A 23,596-nucleotide genomic window follows, 5' to 3' on the forward strand; every position below is an offset into this window, starting at 1 on the left:
TTTGAATTTTTCATTTCCTTCCACGTCCTTGGAGCACCCTGTCAAGTAAAGGCACCAGCCAGAGGTTAGCAGTAAGGAAGTAGTTCATGAGCATCTCTCCAGTAAGTTCCAAGGGGGCCACAGATGAAAAATGCATCAATTCGGGGGTGAGGGGAAGGGCTGGTCACAGCAAGGAACTAGGGAGCCACAGTCACAGAAAGGTTTGAAATCCCCACCTTCGGGACAGGCTGGCAGATTGGGGCTGCCCATCCCGGAAGGCTCCAAATGAGCAGTGCCCACCCAGGAGCTTCCAGGCTCCTGGGCCTCCATAAACATTCACCAGCCACGCCAAGTATGGAGGAGGGAAAGCCAGGGGCACAAAGTGCCTGCTGCTTGATCTTTAACGTCGTCCAAGATTATGCAAAGAGAAACTATTTGGTGAGAGGAAAGCATATTTGGAAAGACAGCGAAACACATCTCACACAGATATTTGAGTCGTTTCAGCCCCAGAATACATCTAGCATAAAAATAAGTTAGATTAAACATGGGAATAACCAACGTTGAGGGCCTCCTGCAGCAATACTGGCCCCCAAAAAAATAAGTAATAAAAAATAAACAGATTTCTACAAAAGTGATGATTTGGAGAAATTATTTTCTAGGTCCAGTTAGGCTCTTGCATCATTAACTGACATCCTACCCCCCCACCCCGGACCTCAAATAACTTGATCTTTGTGACAGTACATTAACTGGCCAGGCATTTGGCATGGCTCTGGCTAAGTGGTAATATTTCTCAGAAAATGCTAAGACTAATGTATTTTTCATGAACACATAATAAATGGAATTTTTACTTTCACACACAATAAATTAAATAATTTATCTGATGAATGGCCTCGGGGGTTATATTCTTTGTGTGACGTGTTGGGTAACAAAACGTTTATAGTTTCACTTGGCATATAAATTCACAGACAAATGTGAGCTATGTTTTTTGTCTAATCATCTAGTGTTATTTTCTCAGCAGCTCTGAGCAATGAAAATATTGCTTAGTACCCTTTTCTTTGCAAGTTTCGTGTTGGAAAAAAAAATCTTGAATGTGCTAAAGAATTCATTGCCTGCTTTTGAAACATCAAGGCTTTCTTCTGAAAACAAGGCACGTACTCAAGTAGACCAGTTTGTTTTTAAATATTTTAATAGTGTAGCTGGCTGCATCAAGAACTAAATGTGTATTAAGTCCAATCCCACAGTTAGTGTGTATGCTACTTTGATCATTCTATCAAAAGATAAAATTTTAAATATTATGTAAGTTATATTTTATACATGTTCTCCTTTGCAGGAAATCAAACAGAAAACTTGCTTATTCTCTAAATACATGAGAATATAAGTAAGCAAACATACTTAAGTTGAAGGAAATACTGCTTGATCCTATATAAATATTGCCCTCAAGTACTGAATAAGAAGTCTTTTACATTTTCTTAAAATAATCCTAAGTGTCCATATTTATGTCTTCGAATTTTTCAACATATTTTTAATATTTACTGTTCTTAAGCTAATTATGTATGATATTTTCACAAGAAATGCCAAACTCCTCTTCCTGAAAACTCTTGAGAGTTTTATATAAATCACTAGAAAGAAGAGTAAAACTCCAGAACTGATTACAAATAGCCAATAATGAAAAAGAGTTTGTCATTTTCATAATTGTGGATAATGGAAAACCTGACCTTGACTGGACCCCGACTTTAAAAAATCAGTAGCTCTAAAGATATAATGTGAATAGAAACAGGATAGGTAAGCATAAAATTTTTGTTAAATTTCTCAGGTGTGATAATGGCTCTGTGACTCTTTAAGAAAATCTTAGAACGGGGCTGGAGCGATAGCACAGCAGGTAGGGCGTTTGCCTTGCATGCGGCCAACCCGGGTTCAAGTCCCAGCATCCCATATGGTCCCCTGAGCACCACCAGGAGTAATTCCTGAGTGCAGAGGCAGGAGTAACCCCTATGCGTTGCCAGGTGTGACCCCAAAAAAAACCAGAAAGAAAAAGAAAAAAAAAAGAAAATCTTAAACCAAACATGAGATCATGGGGGGGAGGGGGACGAAATACCTTCTTGTTTGAAACTGACCTAATACCAGAAACTGATAAGTGATCCACCAACAAGTAAATAGCTATATGTATGAGCAGATGAAAACAGAAGCAAGGGCTGGAGTGATAGTACAACAGGTAGGGTGCTTGCCTTGAATATGGCTAACCCAAGTTCAATCACAGGCATCCCATATGGTCCCCTGAGCACCTCAGGGAGTAATTTCTAAGTGCAGAACCAGGAGTAGACCCTAAGCATCACCAGATGAGGGACACACACACACACACACCCAAAAAAAAGTAAATATGTCAATATGTCAACAACGGTTGTTCTCTGTGGAGGAATTTCAGATGCTTGTTATGTTATTCTTTCAGCCATTGAACGAATATGAATATTTTCACAATAACTAGTTGCAGAAAGAACATTTTCATTTAAGCCTCTCTATTAACACCCAAAACAAACCCAGGTGCAAGAAGACGTTGCTCTACGTGAACTCTAATGTCTTGTTGTCCAGTAGCAGTTTTCTGAGGCGAATCAATTTTCCCCCAATGTCCCGGAGAGGTGATGGCAGCATGACTGGCCAAGACCCCAGGAAGCGCTGCTTGACCCAGAGCAAAGACCTGAGGATCCCCAGAGGGTAAACCATGCTGACCGCTGATTTGACATGGCAACCTGTGCTCTTGGCAGAGAGTTGAAAATGAGGACACACAGCCTGGGCTCTGTTTACCAAGCTCTGTTTTTCCAGCACTAGCGTTATAAAGCCCAAGTATGAGTTTCCCGCTAAATGAAACGCTTGAGACATCAGCTCTCTACTTTGTGCATTAAGGCTGGATTCCTATCTTCCCATCTCTCTATTCAATAAAGCAGCTGCCAAATTCAATATTTTTAAGCAGAGATCGCACTGCTACCCTAAACATTTGACTTAAAACTCATAAGGGACCAAATAATCTAAGAAATATTAAAGAGAAAAATCTACCAACACTCCATTTAGAACTTCCCAAAGAATTCAAAAGAAGCCTCAGATTTATGAAGGAAACAATGTAACAGGACATGTCCCATTTACAAAGTAAGTCTTTGTTTTTTCAGGTGGAAATCTGGTTCACTACTAAGTCAGCGTGCAAATCAGCCAGGCATCGCCTTCTACATTTTTGATATTCTTTTTTAATTGGACTAAACCGAACTTCCAAGAGGCCCAGTGCAATCAAAGACTGGTCTGTTGCTCCCTTTTTGTTCCTGTCCTTTCATTTTATTTTTTTTCCTAAGGCAGTTCTTTACTTATCTACATGTGTAAATGTACATATGCATTCATACAGAACTATAGATTTCTATGCATCATATTCTGTTCTGTCATGTACTGTTCTCACCTATTCTTCCTCTGCTTCCCTCCTCCCCTCTCAATACTTCCAGGCCGACTGGGGCCCCACAGGCACTGTTACTGCAGGGTTAAACTCCAAGCATGGAGCTATAAAGGATTCGATGTGGTCCATAAAGCCTGATCGATTCAGGCCTCGGGCTGTCTGAGTTACAGGAAGAATAGTTCGCTTTCCTTTAACCAAAGAGCAATTATCCTGTTTATGGGCTGAAGGGGCCCCTTCCCTTCTAGTTACAGCCTCTTGCCTTTGATCTGCAAGTAGCCAGCCACCGCTAACCTCGGAGAGGGGCAGGAGACCATGAGGCTGACGTCCGGGTTTCTGCTCCCCACTCTCCCAGGTGGCCATGCGGCCAGAGGTAAGAACACTGAGCCTGCGGGCTATCTCTGGGCTTTACTCATCCTGAAAGTTCTGAGTGCTGTTGGATGCCCCTATTTTCAGAGGTCTGAAAAAGTTTCTAGCCTGGGGTATGAAGAGAACAAATGTTAAGGCCATTGCCTAGCAGGAGTCAGTGGCCTCACAAACCTGGTTCCAACCCCAGCACCACATATGGGTTCCTGAACACAGCCAGGTGTGGCCCAAACACCAAAAAAAAAAAAAAAAAAATAGGAAAGTTTCCATCCAGTACTAATCAAGGCCCTGAAGAAAACACAAATAAAAAGAAGAAGAAAGAAAGAAAACCCACTAAAGAGGGGAGAGAGAGGAAAAAAGGGTGTTGAGCGCATGAAATTCATTACCAAATACCAACCGGAAAATCTGCAATAACATCCCGCCAAGAGGGAGGCCCAAATTAGCCCAGGCCCTCCATGTCCATCTCCAAGGTACCTGAATGGACCTGCTTCTTAAAATCCAGAGAGAATAAACCTTTGCCCACACTCCAGCCAAAAGGAGGCCAGCGGTCTTCTGCACCTCCAGCTGGGAAAATCCCAGAGATAAACCAGGAAGAAAAGATTGGACAATCAGAGCCAAAAGTCCACTGTGTGTGTGTGGGGGGGGGGGGGGGTTGCAGACAGCTAAAATGTCTCCTCCCCCAGCCTGCCACAGAACCCTGAGAAGGCACTGGCCAATGCTCAACCCCTCACAGCCTCTGGGGGAGAGTTCTGAGCTGCTGCCGGTGGTTTTGTCTCTCCAGACTTCAAGTGGGGATAGTAACAGTGCCCCCTCCCCCAAGCAGTAGAGTCTTTGACCTATTCATGGGGTTTCGATTTGTATCAATTAAATTACATTCAAGTGTGAGTTGCCAGGGGTGATACAAGCCTGTATCAACATGCTGAAGAACTATGATGCATTAAGTACTCAAAACAGACCCAGCACATGGTAAGCACTGTAAATGCTGCCTAATTGCTATTATGGCAGGGTAGAAGCATGTGTGCAGAAAAACCTGCCAAAGAAAACACCTTCACAAATCCCCGCAGACAGACGTGCCATGAACTGGCCGGAAATACCCATGTCTCCATCCCACAGTTTCCCCTGCAAAGCTCCACAATAGCAATGAAGATCAACTCATCCCAGATGCCTTTCCCTAGCAACGGGGTTCAGAGACAGAGAGAAAGTCGCAGGATGGCAACCTGGGGATACTGAAAATGGAAACTGACAAGTATATCTGGAGTGCTGAGGAAGATGCAAAGCTGAATGTTCTGCAGCTGCTAAGGGAAGGTCCATCAGTCTGCACCCTGACCCTCAAACAAAACCCAAAGATGGAAAAGAATCTTCCAGAACACCTTAGAGAGAAACAGGCAATGTCATAAAGAGATCAGTGGCCACAGGCACACCTGGGTTACACGGTGAGTCACTTTGTCAGAACAGGCAGCGCCACTGTCGCTCAGTCCTGAAGCTGTACCTCACCTGGCCCAGTGTTGACAATACTTACGCGTTACAATAGGGCTTCTTCTCGTAGCCTTTGTAGTTGTTCATGTTGAGAGCCATCTTGCAGACTTCACAATGGAAACATCCTTTATGCCAATACTGAAAAACAAATAAGTGCCCCACGTTTCAGAACCAGTTCTTTCCAAGGTACGTACAGAAGCAGGGCATCTTTTTTTGTTGTCTGGGTTTGGTTATTTCTTTGGTTTGGGGCCTTTTTTTGGGGGGGGGGGAGTATTGGGGGGGGTACCCGGCATACTCAGGGCTTACTCCTGGCTGAGCTCAGGCATCACTCCTGGCAGTGTTCAGGTGACCATATGGGCTGCTGGGGATGAACACAAGTCACCCACGTGCAAAGAAAGCACTCTACTAGCTCCAGAAGTGCCACATCTTGAGTGCCCCCATGTGAAGGCAGTAAGGAAAGAAAGTCCCACTGCGACTATCGACTATCGTGGGGGTGTTAAATTCACCGCACCTCAGACTCAGACGGGAGAAGGGCCAGGCTCTGGATGAGCAGCCCGAGTGGGAGGCTGAGCCAGGGTGCGAGGAAACAGGTAGCTCAAGAAGTGGAGTGTTTCCAAGTGCCTGAATTTCGTGCATGAGTCCATCCCCAGAGGGCAGGAGGCCGAGCGTGGAACAAGTAGCGCGTGAGCCGCGCATGAGCCACATGCATCCCTGGGCAAACTGCGGTAAAGGCAGCCCAGTTCCTGAGATGACTGGAGCATGGAGGATGGAGGGACAGGAGGGTCACACGCTGCTCCTCAGAGGAGGCTTCTGGATCGCCACTCGAATTCCCGGGGCACACCTCCGGCTGGTTCCAGTGGGCACTCATTCCGGGCGCGCCTGGCTCTCCCGCGGGCGCCCGGGCACGGCGGGTGCGGCCACTGGTCCTGGAATCCCCCGAGCTGGAGGCTCGGCCCCCGGAGTAGGGGTGAGGGGGTGGAGGGCGGCTCGAGGCTCCGGGGCTGGAATGTTTCTTAGCAATGCGGCAGTACCCGCCGGGTGCCACGGTCATTACTATCTGCCTGTCCACCTCGTCACCGTCCAGGGGGTGCCACGGGGGTGCGGACGTGGCCGAGGGATGCGGGGGTCTGGGGGAAAAAAGCGGGGAAAATGCGGGGCGAAGAGGGGCAGGAGTGGACGCGGCGTGGATCCGACTCCCCGCTCCGCAGCGCCCCGCACCCCGACAGCAGCCTCCCCCGGTTCCCACGGCTCCGGGGCGCGCTCTCGGGACCCCGCGGCCGCTCGGGTCTCCCCCAGCCCCGGCGTCGCCGAAACTTCGGGGAGCAGGTGCGGCGCGGTGGCGCCCCTCACTCACCTTATCCAGGCAGTTGACTTTCTCGGTGGGATACACGACTTTCCCGCAGCGGGCGCACTGGGGGTTCATGGTGGCGGTGCGCTGCGGAGCCGCTGTGGCATCCCCCGCGGGCCCCGCGCCGCCTCCGGGCCGGCGGGAGCGCGGCGGGCGGGGCGGGCGGCGGCCGGGCTTGGCGCGGGGGGCGGCGGCGCGCTCGGGCTCGGCGGGCTCGGCTCGGGCTGCGGCTCGGGCTCGGCGCCGCGCGCTCTGCGTCGCCCGCGCTCCGGCTCCGGGTGACTCACACCGCCCCGCGCGCCCGCCCCGCGCGCTCCCCCGCCGCGCCGCCGGGCCCAAGCCACCGGCGCGCCCCGACCCGGGGGCAGGGAACGGGGGCGGGCGCTGCGGGGGCCGGCGGCGGGGCGCGCCCACCCGGGAGCCGGCGAGCCAGCCTGGGACTGCAGCTGCGGCTGGGGGCGGCGGGGTGGGAGGAGGAGCGGGGAACGCGATTGGGGGCGGGGGGACCACCAGCACCCGGGCGATGGAGGCTGCGGGGGGTGGGGGGGGGGGAGACTCACAGCCGCGCACCCCCTGCCCTTCCCGCCTCCCCGCTGCCGCTCCGAGGGGGAGGGGGCGCCCCCACTCGCGGGCTGCTGGTTCCTGGGTGCGCCCGCGCTCCCGCAGCCCCAGCCCAGAGGACACCCCCGCTCCCCACGCGGCGCGCAGTCCCGGGGCGGGTTGTCCGGGAGCTCGGGGAGCCGCGGGGTACCGGGGATCACGTCCCCGAGGCGGCGCCGGAGGCTGCGCGCCCGCTGTCACCCGCGTCTAGCGGGCGAGGCGTCCCCGCGCGCCCCTGCCGGGTCCCTGGAGCCGCGCGGGGGTAGAAAGGGGTGTCGCCGGCTCCCCAACCTTGGCGCTCGTCCTATCTGAGCATTTTAGGCCCCACCTGCCTTTCTGGATTCGTAACTGGCGTTCATTTTGTTTTTGTCCATGGTGGGGAGGGGTGTGTGTGTGTGTGTGTGTGTGTATGTGTGTGTGTGTGTACGTACAAGGTGGTGTTTAGCAAATAAACCCCATCTAATCTTATTCGAAAAGTTATTCCTGCATGAAGGGAAACAATTGCAAACTCCTAGTCCCGTGCCCATGGTGGGGAGGGGTGTGTGTGTGTGTGTGTGTGTGTGTGCGCGCGCGCGTGGTGTTTAGCAATTAAACCTCATCGAATCTTATTCGAAAAGTTATTCCTGCATAAAGGGAAACAACTGCAAACTCCGAGTCCCGTCGGCGCAGAGCCAGAAAACCAGCGTTTCCAGGCGGAGAGTGGGACGGAGCCAAATGCCCCTGGAAGCGTGTTTTAGTTTTCATCTGATCTCGGGTTCTGGGGCTTGCAGAATCCCAGGTGGCAAATGGGAGCTCCACTGCGCAGTTTAAAGCGCCTCCCTGCCGTTTCCCGGCCACGTGACTGTGGGCCGGTCCTTGGCCTCGCTCCAGGCCTCGGTTTTCGAATCTACACAATGGGGGTGACCAGCAGCAGAAATGCTCCCACCCCAGCCTGCCCGGCCTGAAGTGAGTCAGCAAGTTTCTAAGCGCCAGAAAGGCTCTCTGGGTCCTATACCCAGGAGTCAGCGGGATGACAAGGAGGTTGGTTTTCACAAATAAGCAGGCGCGCTGCTGAGTTGCTATGAAGACTCAGCCCATGCCTTGCAGCATCTAGTGACAATTCTGGCTCCTTTTTAAGAAATTATCGCTGCAGCCCTTCCTGACAAGGAGAACTTGGTTTCTGAGCCTCTTGGCCAGATTGCTCTGCTAAAATTTAATTCATTACCACCCATGTGCATTGGACTTTTCAAAAAGTAGAGGATGGGGAAAGGTACAAATCAGCTACAAGATGAGTAAGTTCTGAGGGTCTAATACCTAATGGGCCATATTTGCATTCTGTTATATAACTGAAATATCCCAAGAAAGTAAAACTTAAATGTCCCCCCACCCCCAAAAACAAAAGGCTAGGTGATAAATGCATTAACTAGACGGGGAAATTCTTTCAAAATCTACACACATATCAAATCAGCCTGTTGTACCCGTTATGTACCTTGCCATTTGATTTCTCAGCTATACCCCAACACAGCTGGGTAAAGGAAGCCGTTCTTTGGACATTCAGAAAGATGGGGGTGGAGGAGGAAGAAGAAGACAGGAAAGGGGGCTGAAAAAGTGGGGAGGGGAAGAGAAAAGAGAGAAAATCCCTGAGGGGACAGAAATGCTATTTATGTGACACCTGAAAGGCAGCAAATGTTATTTTCATTTATATTTTCATTACTGTTGCTCAAGAAATATGGTTCTAAAATCCTATTGTCTTTTTAAATACTAAGGACTGAATTTTGATGGTGATGTGACCTATCCAGCAGACGATAAAATCTTTTCATCGTCACTTTCTTACCCATCATCATGCTCGGCACAGCAAGTACTAAGCACATGTGTGTTGAAAGAAAAGTATGGATAAAACAAATGAATCTGTTAAAACTGGAATTGACTGTGATGGTTTTTCCTCCCCAAAAATAAACAATGTGTGCTCAGAATTACATTTTCCTCTCCTGTCTGTTTCTCTTACTATTTTCACATCCTACAGTAAGCCAACTTCTGAGTTCCTTAGTGCCTTTTTACAGAAGCCAGGGAAGTTTAATACCATCTGTCCTTTAAAAGGACTCTTTTATTTCAAAATTCAAAGTCCTATAAACAGAGCCTTAGCAGAAATCTTATCTGGTCTAGCATTCCTCCTTCAAGCAGATAAATGAGCTAATTATCCACTTAGGGAAACCTTTGTTTTCCATGGCTCTTTCATAAGACTGACCAAAATTCTCCTTTATGGTAACTAAGCCCCAATATCTCTACTTCAATGTAAATCCCTTTCTGCTGGCTTGGAAATCCAGAGAGTAGAAGAATAATTTATCATAAAGTCATTTTTAGGGCCTGAAAAGGTAGAACACAGTGGTCAAATACATATCTAACACACACCAGGCCCTGCGTTCGATCCCAGGCACTTCATGTTCCCAGAGCACCTCCAAGGATCACTGTATCGCTGTATCACTGTCATCCTGTTGTTCATCGATTTACTAGAGTGGGCTCCAGTAATGTTTCCATTTGTCCCAGCCCTGAGATTTTAGCAGCCTCTCCTTACTCCTCTTTCTCAACGCTGCCATATTAGAGGCACTTTCAGGGTCAGGGGAATGAGACCTGTTCTTACTGTATTTGGCATATCGAATACACCATGGGTAGCTTGCCAGGCTCTGCCGTGCGGACAGGATACCCTCAGTGGCTTGCCAGGCTATATCATTTGTTTCCTACTGTCTGAACCCCTATCTTGGCATTAAAAGGGGGGGTGGTTTGGCGCATGCCTCAGGCAACCGCAAGCTAACGTCCGACCTCGCAAAGCAGTGCAGAGATGCGATCAAGGAAGACCTCAAAGAGAGAAGAGCAGAAGTACTGGTAGATGCGGCAGAAGCCGGGAAAAGTATTCGTAACGCCCTCCTGTCCTTCGCCAACTACAAGACCAAGATGACTGCCCTCCGACGTCCTGATGGATCCATCACATCCTCCAGAATGGCAATGGAGAAGATTATCCATGACTTCTGCTCAAATCTCTTCGATAGCCATGTCCACTTGCCGACATACCAAATTCCACAGGATGGATATGTCGTTCCCAACGTTCTCCCTTCCGAAATCCGACACGCCATTTCTTCGGTAAAGAAACAAACAGCAAAAAGCACCCGGCCCAGACAAGGTCAGACCTGAACACCTGAAGAACCTGCCATCAGTACTCATCAATACACTGGCTCGGCTCTTCACTCGCTACCTGTCTGAATGCAAGGTTCCGTCCCAATGGAAAGCCAGCAGGACCATACTACTGTTCAAGAAGGGAGACATCCATGACATTGGCAACTATCGACCGATCTGCCTATTGTCTGTCATCTACAAGTTGTTCACTCGAGTCATCCTAAATAGAATTGGCAGAACACTAGATGAAGGACAACCATGCGAGCAAGCCGGGTTCCGCAAAGGATTCAGCACCATCAACCATATCCACACGATAACCAAGCTCATTGAGGTTTCTCGGGAGTTCAAGATGCCGCTCTGTTTAACATTCATTGATTTAAAGAAGGCCTTTGATTCTGTTGAGACGGAAGCGGTCATTGAAGCCCTAGCCAATCAGGGCATTCAAGCCCAATACATCAGGATCCTCCGTGAGCTGTATTGCGGATTCACTACCAGGATCTCACCATTCTACAAAGAAGTGATCGTTGATGTCAAGAGAGGGGTGCAGCAGGGTGATACCATTGCACTGAACTCTTCAGTGCCACCCTCGAGAACATCATGCGACGACTGGAATGGGAAGGAATGGGAGTGAAGATAGATGGTCGGCAACTACACCACCTCCGCTTTGCTGATGACATTGTTTTAATAACACCAAACATCAGCCAAGCGGCACAAATGCTGGCCAACTTTGATCGTGAGTGTGGAAAGGTAGGACTACAGCTGAATCTTACGAAGACAATGTTTATGAGAAACAGCCTCGTTCCTGACGCCCCATTCGCTCTCAACGGAACGACCATCTCCGAATGCAACAGCTATGTGTACCTAGGTCGAGAGGTCAACATGACAAATGACCTGGCACCCGAGCTGCGCAGGAGGAAGTGAGCGGCTTGGAACGCCTTCAAGAACGTCGAAGAAATAGCTAAGAGGACGAAGAACCTCCGGCTCTGGGCACATCTCTTTGATTCCACTGTTCTTCCTGCATTAACATATGCCTCAGAGACCTGAGCCCTACGCAAACAAGATGAGAACGCTATTCAGGTCTCCCAAAGAAGAATAGAAAGAGCTATGCTTGGAATATCATGTTTCACTCAAATGAGAGAAAGAATCCGGAGTTCTGACATCTGTCGACGATCAAGAATCAGGGACGCTGTCTCATTTGCCAAGGTGTCGAAAATCAGATGGGCTGGTCACGTAAGGAGATTTAAAGATGACCGCTGGACTAGAGCTGTTTCCGACTGGATTCCACGGGATGTCAAAAGACCGCGTGGCCGCCCACCTACCAGATGGTCAGACTTCTTCGTCAAGATCATGAACGATCGGTTTGAGGCCCTTCATGTTCCCGGAGCGAACAGATGCCATTGGGCTACACTAGCACGCGACAGGGACAAATGGAGACGTTACTGGCGCCCGCTCGAGCAAATCGACGACTAACGGGAAGTTAAGTGATTAAGTGATTAAGTGAAGTCTGAACCCCATCAAATATGGTGTGGTAATTATGGAAAATGGGTAGGGAGTATCTTAAGATGTGCCTTTCACAGCCGCGAAGTTCAGGAATGTGTTCATTCATATGAGGTTCAGCCCAAGCATGTGGAAAGCAGCCTGGAGTGTGGTGGTGGTTGGGTAGTAGGGGTCGGCTGCCAGGGCTGGGTCCCTTGGGGTGGAGAGGGCGCCACCCGCCCCCCTCTGGAGTGTTCCAAGTGAAAACAGCCTGACGTGAAGTCCAGTGGCATGGTTATGGGAACCTCATTTTATGCTCCCTTCCAGGAGAAGCAGCCATGAGTTCTAGAGGGTGGCCAATGAGTAGATTATCTGGTGCTGGCAGGAGGTGGCTTATGGGTGTGACCCCTGGTTCTCCAGAGACCAGGGGAAACAGGCAGAGGATCGCTATTCTCGTGTCCCATTGAGCCCAGAGTCCAAGGACACAAAGTTCCGCATTACCTGGGTTCCGTGGGACTTCACTCATGTGTGAGGCTCAGCTCGAGCATGTGGAAAACGGCCTGAAGCGTGGCGGCGGTTGGGTAGTGGAGGTCGGTTGGGTAGTGGAGCCGACGTCCACTGCCAACCTCCGAGGATAATCTCTATAAAAAGTAAAACATTTCTATGCTGATGCAATTACATTTTTCCTTGGCTAAAACTCATATTCATTTTTTATTTTACTTCTGGAATCTGTTTATATAACATCTATTGATGGCCTTATAGTCATCTTGACTGTATAAGCTACATAAATTGAACTTCATGAATAAAAGATTTTTTGAAAGTAATTTATATTGCAAAAGACTTACACACAGGTTTGGCACACATTACCTGGAACAACACAGTTTGTGATGGGGTGTATTCATTACTGTAGGGTTGTAATTGTTCCCTTCCAGCTTGGTAACTCTTTTTGGAGACTCTGGGCTTGATCTGTCACTTACTTTGTTCAATTGAATGTGGACAGACATAAAATATGTCCAATTGGAGAAGAAATTTTCAGGTACTTCAGAGTTTTCCACCAACATGAGCTTTAGCACCCAGCAGTGAGAAAGACAGGTCACTGTAGCTGGTTGCTCTCTGCCTTTTGTCACAAAACAGAAGCCGTGTCTGGCTGGTAGAGACCAAGTGACGCCAACCAGGCCCAAAGAACAGGAGCAACCCCTGACAAAATGAGAGTCACAAACCACCATCATCAACACTGAGAGGGTGTTTGTTACTTCAGCTCAAGCTGACTAATCCACCAGTGGTGAGAACGAAAGAGAACTTTTCTAAGGTGTAATCATCTCTGTTGTAATTTATAAGTACGTAGGAAATAAAAACCCATGAAAGGTGGTTCTGTGAGAGCCATGAGCAAGACTCACATAGAAGAGTGTGCTAAGGGAGTAAGCATTGGAGCACTTCCATGGTGCATGTGTAGTTTTTTTAAAAAATGGCATCCATCACTCTAATAAATATAAATAAAATAAAATGTAAACCACTCAGCTCTCATTCAGTTATGTAGTTAGAAAGTCCTCCGATATCAAGCAATAGCTGGGTGTCACTCTGGCAAGTTCTCCCTTCAAGGCACTCTCAAATGGTCTCCTGGATCAAAGAACTATATGATGTTAGCAGACCTACCCACCCTCCCTGCCTTTCGACATTCCTTCTAAGTTTCAAGAGGCATCTGGCCAACTGAGCATTCTATTACTAAGCTGAGTCTTAAGGTACTGATCTGGGCATATACTTGAGAATTTGTATTCCTACCCTTCTGTTACCCTTTGATTTCCTCTCTACAAGGCAGATTTTAAAGGAATCAAATGTACCCAGATGTAATATTTTCAAACCATCTGTGCTTATCTTCCAAGAAATAGTGCACCATTCACTCTACCAATTCTCCCTTACAGTAAACGACCCAAAAGCATTGTGTCAGCTGCCAGAAGAAGTTAAGCGAAGCTCCTCCTCTTTCCCAAAAGCTTGTTCTTTGGAATCCTAAGTAAGTGCAAACATCAACACAGAGAAATAATCTTTTCCCAGAAGAAAAAAATTTTCTATGAAAAGAAACTAATGGATATAAGATTCAGTTTGTGGATTTCTGCTTTGCAGAAAAGCATGCTGTTAGATGCTGAATGGCCGATAAAGCAGAGCTTATTGTTAATTAACTATTCATTCTCTCATTATACTAGGCATTATTCAGGTGCCTTCCATCTGTCTGACATTGTATAACAATGTGTGTTCTTACCAATGGGCTCAAGTTCATCACGGAAGCAAATTTTCCAGCCAGCAGCTTTAGTAGGTAAAACTAAAAGGAAATGGTTAAATTTTCATTTTATCATTGCATATGAGGCCTAACCTAGCAAAGCATTTCTCCAAACATCTGAGACACTTGAGCAAAATTATCTCATTTACTTTCATAATATCCCTCCAAGTCAATGAGAAATGTAAAATAAGAACATTAAGGGAAATCCAAGATTCAAAAGCTGCTATAATAACAGTTACTCTCATTCACCCATTCAACAAAACACACTTGTTGGTGGGGAGTGTATTAGGCAAAAGGGTTGCAGTGGGGTATAATGCATGATCTCAGCCTAGAATAAAACCTAGTAGGTTAGGTAAGTAAACAAAGAACTACATACAATGTGATACATGCCCCCCAGATAACATGGAAGAACAGAAACTTTATTTTTGGCTTGTTGTTGTTGTTGTTGTTGTTGTTGTTGTTTTTGTTGTTGTTGTTGTTTGGGCCATACCCAGTGGTGCTCAGAGTTTACTTCTGACTCTGCTCAGGGATTACTCCTAGCTGGCTCCAGGGACTATAGGGGGTGCTGGGAATCAAACCTGGGTTGTCTGTGTGCAAGGCAAGTGCCCTCCCTACGTGCAAAGCAAGTGGCCTCCCTGCTCTATTATCTCTCTGGCCTCATGAGAAGGCACTTCTTAGTCAGCTAGGAAATCAGAAAAGACTGGCCATGACATTTACTGCCAGGAGGAGAAACTGTGACTACTGCCCTTCCTGTTTAAATTGAGGCTTTTAGTATGATGACCTTATTTTAACCTTTTTTTATGGATTACTCTGTTTTATAATACTACTGAAAAATGCATTCATATCACTTCAAACCTACTGTTTCATATAGCACCAGTAACAAATTTCAAAAAAATGACTTTTGTTATTTTGGGGCCACATCCTGCAGTGCTCAGGTCTTACTCCTGGTTCTGTGCTCAGGGATCTCTCCTGGTGATGCTGAGTATGCCGGGGATCAGATAGGCTCGCAGCTTCTAGAGATTGTGTGCCAGGTAAGTGCATTACCAGCTGTATTAGCTCTTGAACGCTGATTTAAGTAAGTCCCATCAGGTCAGAGACAGTAGGATGAGCAGGGTGCCTGCCTTGCTCCCGTTGACCCTCTGAATCACAAACACATTTGTATATAACTCTTAATTGTTACTTTGACTCTAAACCCAGAACCTGGAAAAGGGAATGGAAAAAGCAAAGACAAAACCTCTGAGGGGAATAAAACAACACCCCCTCCGTGTCTTTCTTTATATTAACCAGGATCTGAAATAATATATTTTCTACGTAGTAAAGAATGCAGGTGTGTGAATAAGGATCTTAAAGTGGAGAGATTATTCTAGATTTTCCCAGTGGACCAATATAATCCGAAAGATACTTCTAGAATTGAGTCAGGAAGAGCCAGAGCCAGAAAAGAAAGACTAAGAGATCAGAAGAAGATTCTATCTACACTGTGGCCTGGAAGGAGGAAGAGGCCACAAGGAAAAGAATCTGGACAACCTCTAGGAGCCAAATAAAAAGGCAAGGGAACAGTGGGTCAAAGAGAACAAAGGGTAAAGCACAGGCTTGCAGGCAACCGACTCAGGTTGATCCCTAGCATGTCCCCACACCCCACACCCCACACCCCGCACCTGACCCCACACTAAGGGGTGATTTCTGAGTAGAGCCCTGAGTACTACCAGGGATAGCCCCCAATTTTTTTTAATACGGCAAGTAAACGGATTTTTTCCTGGCAATGCTTGAGGGACCATATGTCGTACCGGGGATCAAACCAGTGTCGGCAGTACTGCAAAGCAAGTAAGTACATCACCTATCCGAATGTTAAGAGAATGTGATCAAAAATAGACCCCCACCTATGAGAGCATTAAGAGTTTATGAAGAGGGGGCTGGAGCAATAGCACAGCGGGTAGGGCGTTTGCCTTGCATGCGGTCAACCTGGGTTCAATTCCCAGCATCCCATATGGTCCCCTGAGCTCTGCCAGGAGTAATTCCTGAGTGCAAAGCCAGGAGTAACCCCTGAGCCTTGCCGGGTGTGACCCAAAAAGCAAAAAAAAAAAAAAAAACAGTGTATGAAAAGGCTTGAGCCTGGGTACCATCCAGATGATTTCAACAGCACACAACTCCAAGTTCTGTTAGTTAGAGAATGTGGATACAAAATACATTCATTCACAGGTTGACAAAGGTAGAATATGTTTTTCCTTTATAGCAAGTTAATTTTTTTATTCCTGTTTTTATTATTATTTTTAATTACCGTGAGAGGTGCTGGAGTGATAGCACAGGGGCTGGAGTGATAGCACAGGGGTTGGAGTGATAGCACAGTGGTAGGGCGTTTGCCTTGCGTGCAGCCAGCCCTGCCAAGATGGGTTCAATTCCTCTGTCCCTCTCGGAGAGCCTGGCAAGCTACCGAGAGTATTCAACATGCCACAGTAACAAGAAGTCTCACAATGGAGACGTTACTGGGCCCGCTTGAGCAAATCGATGAACAACAGGAGGACAGTGTTTGTTTTGAGATGGGCTGGAGCAATAGCACAGCGGTAAGGCATTTGCCTTGCAAGCGGTCGGCCCGGCCCAGCTGGGTTCGATTCCTCCGCCCCTCTCCGAGAGCCTGGCAAGTTACCGAGAGTATCTAGCTCGCACAGCAAAGCCTTGCAAGCTACCGTGACATATTGAATATGCCAAACACAATAACAAGTCTCACAATGGAGATGTTACTGGGCCTGCTCATGCAAATCTAGCAAATTGATGAACAATGGGAGGACAGTGCTACAGTGCTACCATGAGATACAGTTACAAAGCTTTCCTATTTGAGTTTCAGTCATACAATGATTGATCACCCTACCCTCCATCAGTGCACACCAGGTTCCTCCGTATCTCCTCCCCCACCTCTATGGCAGACAATCTCCCCCATACTCTCTTTTGTATTGCTTGTTATGAATAGCATAAGATGTCGTGCAGCCGCTCCTGGAATTCTAAAATTTTAGATAATCAGGGTCTGGAGAAATCTCTGCAGCGAGTTGCTCGGTTCAGAGATTCCTTTGTATGTCTCTGGATCATGGCTATTAAAGAGCTCAAGTAGCAGTCAGAGGTAGTTTGTGGGCATGACCTCCGGGGTCCCACCGGGAGGGTGAGGAAGATGAAAAGGAAGGACGAGCCCATACCCTATCCCTCGAGGCCTGGAGTTTGCCATCACTGAACCCGTGTACCTGCGCAAGTTAATTGTTTGACTAATCTACTTGAGTTCCTGGTAATGAGCTCCATGTGAAAATTTCACACATAAAGAAAATAATGTAAAGGGCCAAAGCTATAGTATAGTGTGGGAAAGGTGCTTCCAAGCCAGTTCTATCCCTGGCTCTACATATAGTCCCCTGAACCCAATCAGGAGTGATGTTTGAGCGCAGATTCAGAAGTAAACCTTGAGCTCTGCTAGGTGAGGGAAGAAATAGAAAAGAAGAAGGAAGAGGAGGAGGAAGAGGAGGAAGAGGAGGAGGAGGAGGAGGAGAAGGAGGAGAAGGAGGAGGAGAATTTGGAGGCAAGTTTTATGAGTGAATAGGCCTATTCATGAAAACTACTTTTTTTAAAATTATTGCACGTATTGACATTTTTCAGTGCACAATGGTTCATCAGTAGACATCTTCCTGTTTTAAATACACAAGCAGAAAGTGTCTTGTGGCAAAATAACCTCAAAGACACCCAAAGGGCTGGAGAGGTCGTACAGGGGGCACTCATGGCTCTGGTAGCCCCCAGAACTGCCAGGGCAGCTGTGGTGGGTTTTGGCAAGGCAGGCCCTGACTAGCACTACAGCCTTGAGCCCTGGAGTTGAACTGCAGACCCAGCTGGCCATGAGTTTCTGGGAGTGGCCCTACAGCCTCCTGAGCACCAGCTTGGGAGGCCTCCCCAAAAACAATCTGATGCTAAAGCAGGGGTTGCTTGTTCAGCAAGGGCTGCAAGTTTCACTCCCCCCCGCCCACTCCGCACCTTTGCCATGACTCATCAAACAAGGAAGAGAGACATCTGCGCTGGACATTCAGCACACATGCGCAGTACCAAGAGGGCCCATTAGCAGTAGGTACCAGAGCAAGGCGTGTGCTCTGGCGTGAGTAACATAAATTAATGGAATGAAAGGTACCGACTACCTGGAGGTGGAAGGAGAAAAGAGCTTTCATTATATGAAAAGAAACTTAAGCCCCTGCTGCTGCTTTGGCAGCTTCATCCAATAAAAATGGGTATTAAAGCTCAAATAAAACAAAACAGAGATGTAATGTTGTAACAGAGTACCTCTTAAAAGCGTGTCAGGGGAACGCATAATGTTAAAGAGCATTTAATGACATGAGAAGATGTTTCTGATATTTTGTTAAATGAAAGAAGAAGGTTATAAAACCCTGCTTACAGATGTTCCCTATGATCTCATTTTTTTGTTAATTTTATATTGGAAAATGTGCGCAGAAAATGTTTAGACTGGCGTAGGTTACAAAGTCAACAGAGGTGGGATTAAGGTTGGCTGACACTTCCCTTCTTCCCTTTGCTTTCCAGATTTTGTGCAAGGGATCTACAACAAACATCATTTCAACTAGAGAACTCTTCCATGAAGCATCAAGTGCTTTATTTTTGACATGAATGTCAGATGTTGCCCCGCCTTCAGCCCATTCAACAATAGACAATAAACATAGCTGCTCTAGTTGTCACTCAAATGGCCTCACTTTTTTTGTTTTGTTTTGGGCCACATCTGGTGGCATTCAGAGCTTACTCCTGGCTCTGGACCTGAAGTAAGTAAATTCAATCCTGGCTGGGCTCAGGGATACCAGGGATCAAACCCAGCTTGGCTACATGCAAGGCAAGTGCCCTACCTGTGACCTACTCTCCAGTACCTCTCATATATGTATATACACATATACACTCTCCAGTACCTCTCATATGTGTGTATATATACATATGATGTGTGTATATATAAATATATATATATGTATAGATAGCACAGTGGGTAAGGCATTTACCTTGGACGCGGTCAACCCGGGTTCGATTCCTCTGCCCCTCTTGGAGAACCCAGCAAGCTACTGAGAGTATCTCACCCACACAGCAAAGCCTGACAAGCTCCCCGTGATGTATTCAATATGCCAAAAACAGTAACAGCAAGTCTCACAATTTTTTGTGAGACATTACTGGTGCCCGCTTGAGCAAATTAATGAACAACAACAGGAGGACAGTGCCTATACAGTGCTTATATATGTATATGTATATGTATACGTATATGTATATGTAGTATGTATATATACACACACATATATATAACATATATACATATATAAATATATATGATATACATTTTCTTTTTTCTTCCTTTCTTTTTTTTTTTTGCCCCTTGTGGGTCACACCCTACCATACTCAGAGGTTACTCCTGGCTCCACACTGAGGAATTACATTTGGCGGTGCTTGAGAGACCATCTGGGAAGCCAAGGATCAAACCCAGGTTAGCCATGTGCAACACAAATGCCCTACCCTCTGTACTATCGCTCCGGCCTCTTAAATAATTTTTTTAAATAGTGCCAGTGTTACTCTTTTATACTTGCAGTGCTGCTACACTGCAGTGCCACTCATTCCAGCCTTCTACCCAGGACCTCTCCTCCATGACCTCCTCTCCTCAGCATCCTCAGGTCAGCTTCTCTACAGACCTCAGGGTTTCTTTTCAAAGGTTATCTCTTTAGCTCCAGCAGAGATGAAGCATGGAACCCAGAGGAAGTTCAGTTCTCAGAACAGTTTCAGGGTGTGAGCGTTTGTTTTGTTTCCTTCACCATTGAAAGAATGTGCCTGGTAACACCCAAGCTTTTGAGCTCACAGCCCTGTTCCTGCTGCTCCTCAGGGCCCAAGGGCATGGAGAGGTCGAGGGTTCTCTGAGACCGACAGGGTGGGGGCTGCTGGGGAAGAAATATGAGCCCCACCCACTGCAGGGATTCCAGTCAGGGAACAGGGCTCCTCAAAGCTCACCTTCAAGCCAAGCACATAGGATACCAACTTCTCTTTCTATCCATTTTCCTGGGGAAATCATTCTTCAGCATGTGCGTGGCTCTCCTAACATCCAGCCATATATGCAATAAACTTTGCTATCTGGAAAATTCTCATGACTGACCTTCACAGCCCTGCCATTTTGTCTTTCTTCTCCTTTCCAACATTTCGACTGAAAATGAAAAATTCAATTATATTCCTGCTGCGGCTTGAATTCCCAGGGAAGCTCACTAAAGGCGTCAGGTTTGGCCCATGGCAGCTTCTGCTTCTGATGAGAAGATGGTGGTTTTGCTACTCTCCACGTGTGTCTTCAAATTCTCACATTCAATGAAGAGCCAAGCAAAAAAGTGACTTAGGTCTTTAAATTTAAGGTAAAAAGCATACCCGTGTTTAAAACTTAACATGTCTTTATGCATAGATTGATGCTACAGATATACTGAATATAAAAATGTAAAGACAGACTATGCAACATAGAACATAGAAAAAGATCCTATTTAATTATTTATGAAGTGATATGGGTTATTTGTAGAGATTATTCCTCAAATATGTGAGGCTCTGGGTTGAAAAATATAGTTCATAAATATATATATGATATTTATATGTGTGCATATATGTATTTCTGAGAGGATATTTTAGGTATTGACAATTATTGCTGAAAACTGGACCTTTTTTTCTCCCCCACACCCATTCCCCACAAAACACATAGTCTTAATTTTTAATGCTCCTAAATATGCATGTTTTTGTATTCTTATTTAAATAAACACAACTCAAATTACATTAATACATCATTTGCACAGAAAATAATGGTAGATAGCTTCCATTGAGTGCTTATTATGTGTCTGGCACTATATCAAAAGTTTTTTTTTATCTAATCTTCTTTAAACCCTATGGCATCATGTGGTGGGTGCTATTGAGCACCTCTTTTTTCTTTTATTTTTATAAAGTTGTTCATGATTTATTACATTCAATATTCTAACACCAATCCCACCTCCAGTGCACCTTTCCACCACCATTATTTCCAATTTTCCCAACCACTCCTCAAGCCTGCCCCTAAGCAGGCTCTGAATAATTTATTTTATATTGCTTGTTATAAATCACTAAAAATGATCAAAAAATTTTCTTAGAAGAAAGTGTATGAATATTGTTATATCTCACCATGGAGCCATTAAGTCCTTGTAGAAGAGATTACTAATATGTTGTTACCAGTTAAGCCTTGTGCATTTATATTTCTTATTTGAGATTGGTTGCCTTGTAGTATTCATCCCATTCAATGTGGTGTGCTACACCTGATTCATCAATGGTATAGAGTTTGAGATGTCACACAGCCACAAATGTGGTTGCTCACTCCAGAAATTCAAATTTTTTGAATGGGGTAATATAGCTGGAGTTAAATACTTAACTGAATGGTGACTTTGGGTACCCCTGAACGACAGAGTCTGGCGTGGGGTCTGGAAGCATGTCTGCAACTTGTTCATCTCTTTTGAGATTTTATTTATGAGTCTCTGGATGGTTGCCATTTAATGAGCTTATTTGGCCCAGAGACAGTTCATGGGTGTGCCTAACGGGCTTCCAGAAGAACAGGTAGATGGAGGGAGGTAACCCATCCACAACTCCGTAGAGCACCTCTTTTGAAAGAGGAAGCAATTAAGACACAGAGGAGAAAGTCTCAGGACACTGAGAAGGCTAACTGCAGCCCTCACTCTTCACCAACTCACTCATAAGGGAGTAATTTTGACGATAGAATCAAGGTAGATCATTGATATGGTTTGATTCATACCCACCACATTTCTAGCTGCTATTGGCTGCCTTTGACTATAATTCCTTTTATTTCCCTTTTTTTCTGCTGTCCGTTTTAAATACTTTATGTAATTCTATTTTTTTCTCCTCTCTTAGAATATTAGTTATACTTTTAAAAAAACACCCTTTTTTAAGGGAAAATTGAGTGTACATCATACACATATGGAATCCAAGTCCTCTTTCAAATACTGTATATTCCTCCTCAGGCAGCACAAACAGCTCCCACCCATGCATTACTAACTCTTCCCAATAAACTTGCAGTCATTCCTCTTGTACACAGACCATTCTCACTGGATATAGGCTGCCATTATTATTTTTGAACAATCCATTATCCATTTGATAAATGAGAAATAAGAAAAGCAAGTATTTCACTTTGCTTTCCTTTATTTCTTCTCTGATATACTTATTTTTTACAGTAAATCTGAGCTCCTCACATATATCACCTCATTTTTCTTTCCAAAGAGATGCTTTAAACATTTCTTGCAAGGAAGGTTGCACTGGTAACAATCCCCTCTATCCTTGGTCATCTGAGAAAGTCTGTATGTCTTTCTCACTTTAGAAGGATAATCTCACTGGAAACAGTAAACTAAATTGGTGAATTTTTTTTCTTTCTACTCTCTTCTTTGTATCCATGATTTTTTTGTTTGGTTTTTCTGGGGGGTGCCTCCCCAGAAGTGCTGGAGGCCAAAAAGGCTGTATCTGGTAGAGCTAAGGAAGCCGTACAGCACTAGGGATCCACCTGGGACCCTGAGCATGCCATGCCTGAACTCCAGCCCTTTGTACTACACACCCAATTCTGTTTGCTTGATTTCTACAGAGAAGTCCAACATCATTTTTATTTTTACTCTTTTGTAGGTTAGATTTTTCTCTGATATATTTGAATATTTTTGCTTTGTCTTTGATTGTCTACAATTTGAATATGATGATACACCTGATGACACACCTAACTATAATTTTGGTATTTCTCCTGCTTGAAGTTCCCTGAGCTTCCTGGATCCGTAGTTAATTGTCTAACTTTGTGGAAATCTTCCATAATTATTGCTTCAAATATTGTTTTGTTGCAAGATTTTGACCCAGTTGGCAAGGGAAGAACAAAAACACTAAATCTACAGCTTTAGAAGTTGGATTCCTTCACGCCAGTGAGCAGCCAAGCTCATGTCTCACAGACTGAGAGGGCCATGAACAAAGACAAAGCAGAAAATTTATGCTCTATTAGTCCCATATACATGATGGGGTGTTCTCTGAAATGCACACAAAGTGATAATCCAGGAACAAAAGGTGTGGGGAGGAATGGGCAAAAGATTCTGAACTTTGTGGAATGGAGGGACTCTGTAATGGGTCTGATGAAACAAATGGGTGGCACCCTGTAGAGGGTGTTCTGGGGAGTCAGAATAAAAGAACCAAATGGCTTGGGAAGTGAAGGATGGGGGAATCCATCAAGAAGAGTTAAGTGCAGGCTTTGGATGGTATATCTCAGAGTGTTCTGGTCCTCAAACAGCCCTGGACCCACCAGTTTCTGCTCCCTTCTCTCATCTCTTGCTGGTTTTCCCCTTTGGGGGTGGCCTTGGAGTTCTTGGATATTTTTTGTCTCTCATTCTTTTTCCTTTTTAGTTTTAGAAAAGACTAGCACTTCATGTTCTGTCAGCATTTCTTCAGCATCTGATTATTTTTTTAACCATCAGCCAGA

General features: G+C 45.9%; 1 protein-coding gene across 1 annotated transcript in view; it reads right to left on the reverse strand.

The window, feature by feature from the left end:
• NEBL (nebulette) overlaps nucleotides 1–6,774 on the reverse strand; it is a 379,293-nt gene extending 372,519 nt beyond the window's left edge. The window contains exons 1-2 of the mRNA XM_056114776.1: nucleotides 6,603–6,774; nucleotides 5,292–5,386 (exon numbers count right to left, since the gene is read on the reverse strand). Coding sequence (XP_055970751.1) covers nucleotides 5,292–5,386; nucleotides 6,603–6,671 — 164 coding nt within the window. The 5' untranslated portion in view covers nucleotides 6,672–6,774. The remainder of the gene's footprint in view (nucleotides 1–5,291; nucleotides 5,387–6,602) is intronic.
• Nucleotides 6,775–23,596: the final 16,822 nt, after the last annotated feature.

Source organism: Sorex fumeus, unplaced genomic scaffold (genome assembly GCF_029834395.1).
Source record: "Sorex fumeus unplaced genomic scaffold, SorFum_2.1 ptg000026l, whole genome shotgun sequence".
NCBI classification, from domain to species: domain Eukaryota; kingdom Metazoa; phylum Chordata; class Mammalia; order Eulipotyphla; family Soricidae; genus Sorex; species Sorex fumeus.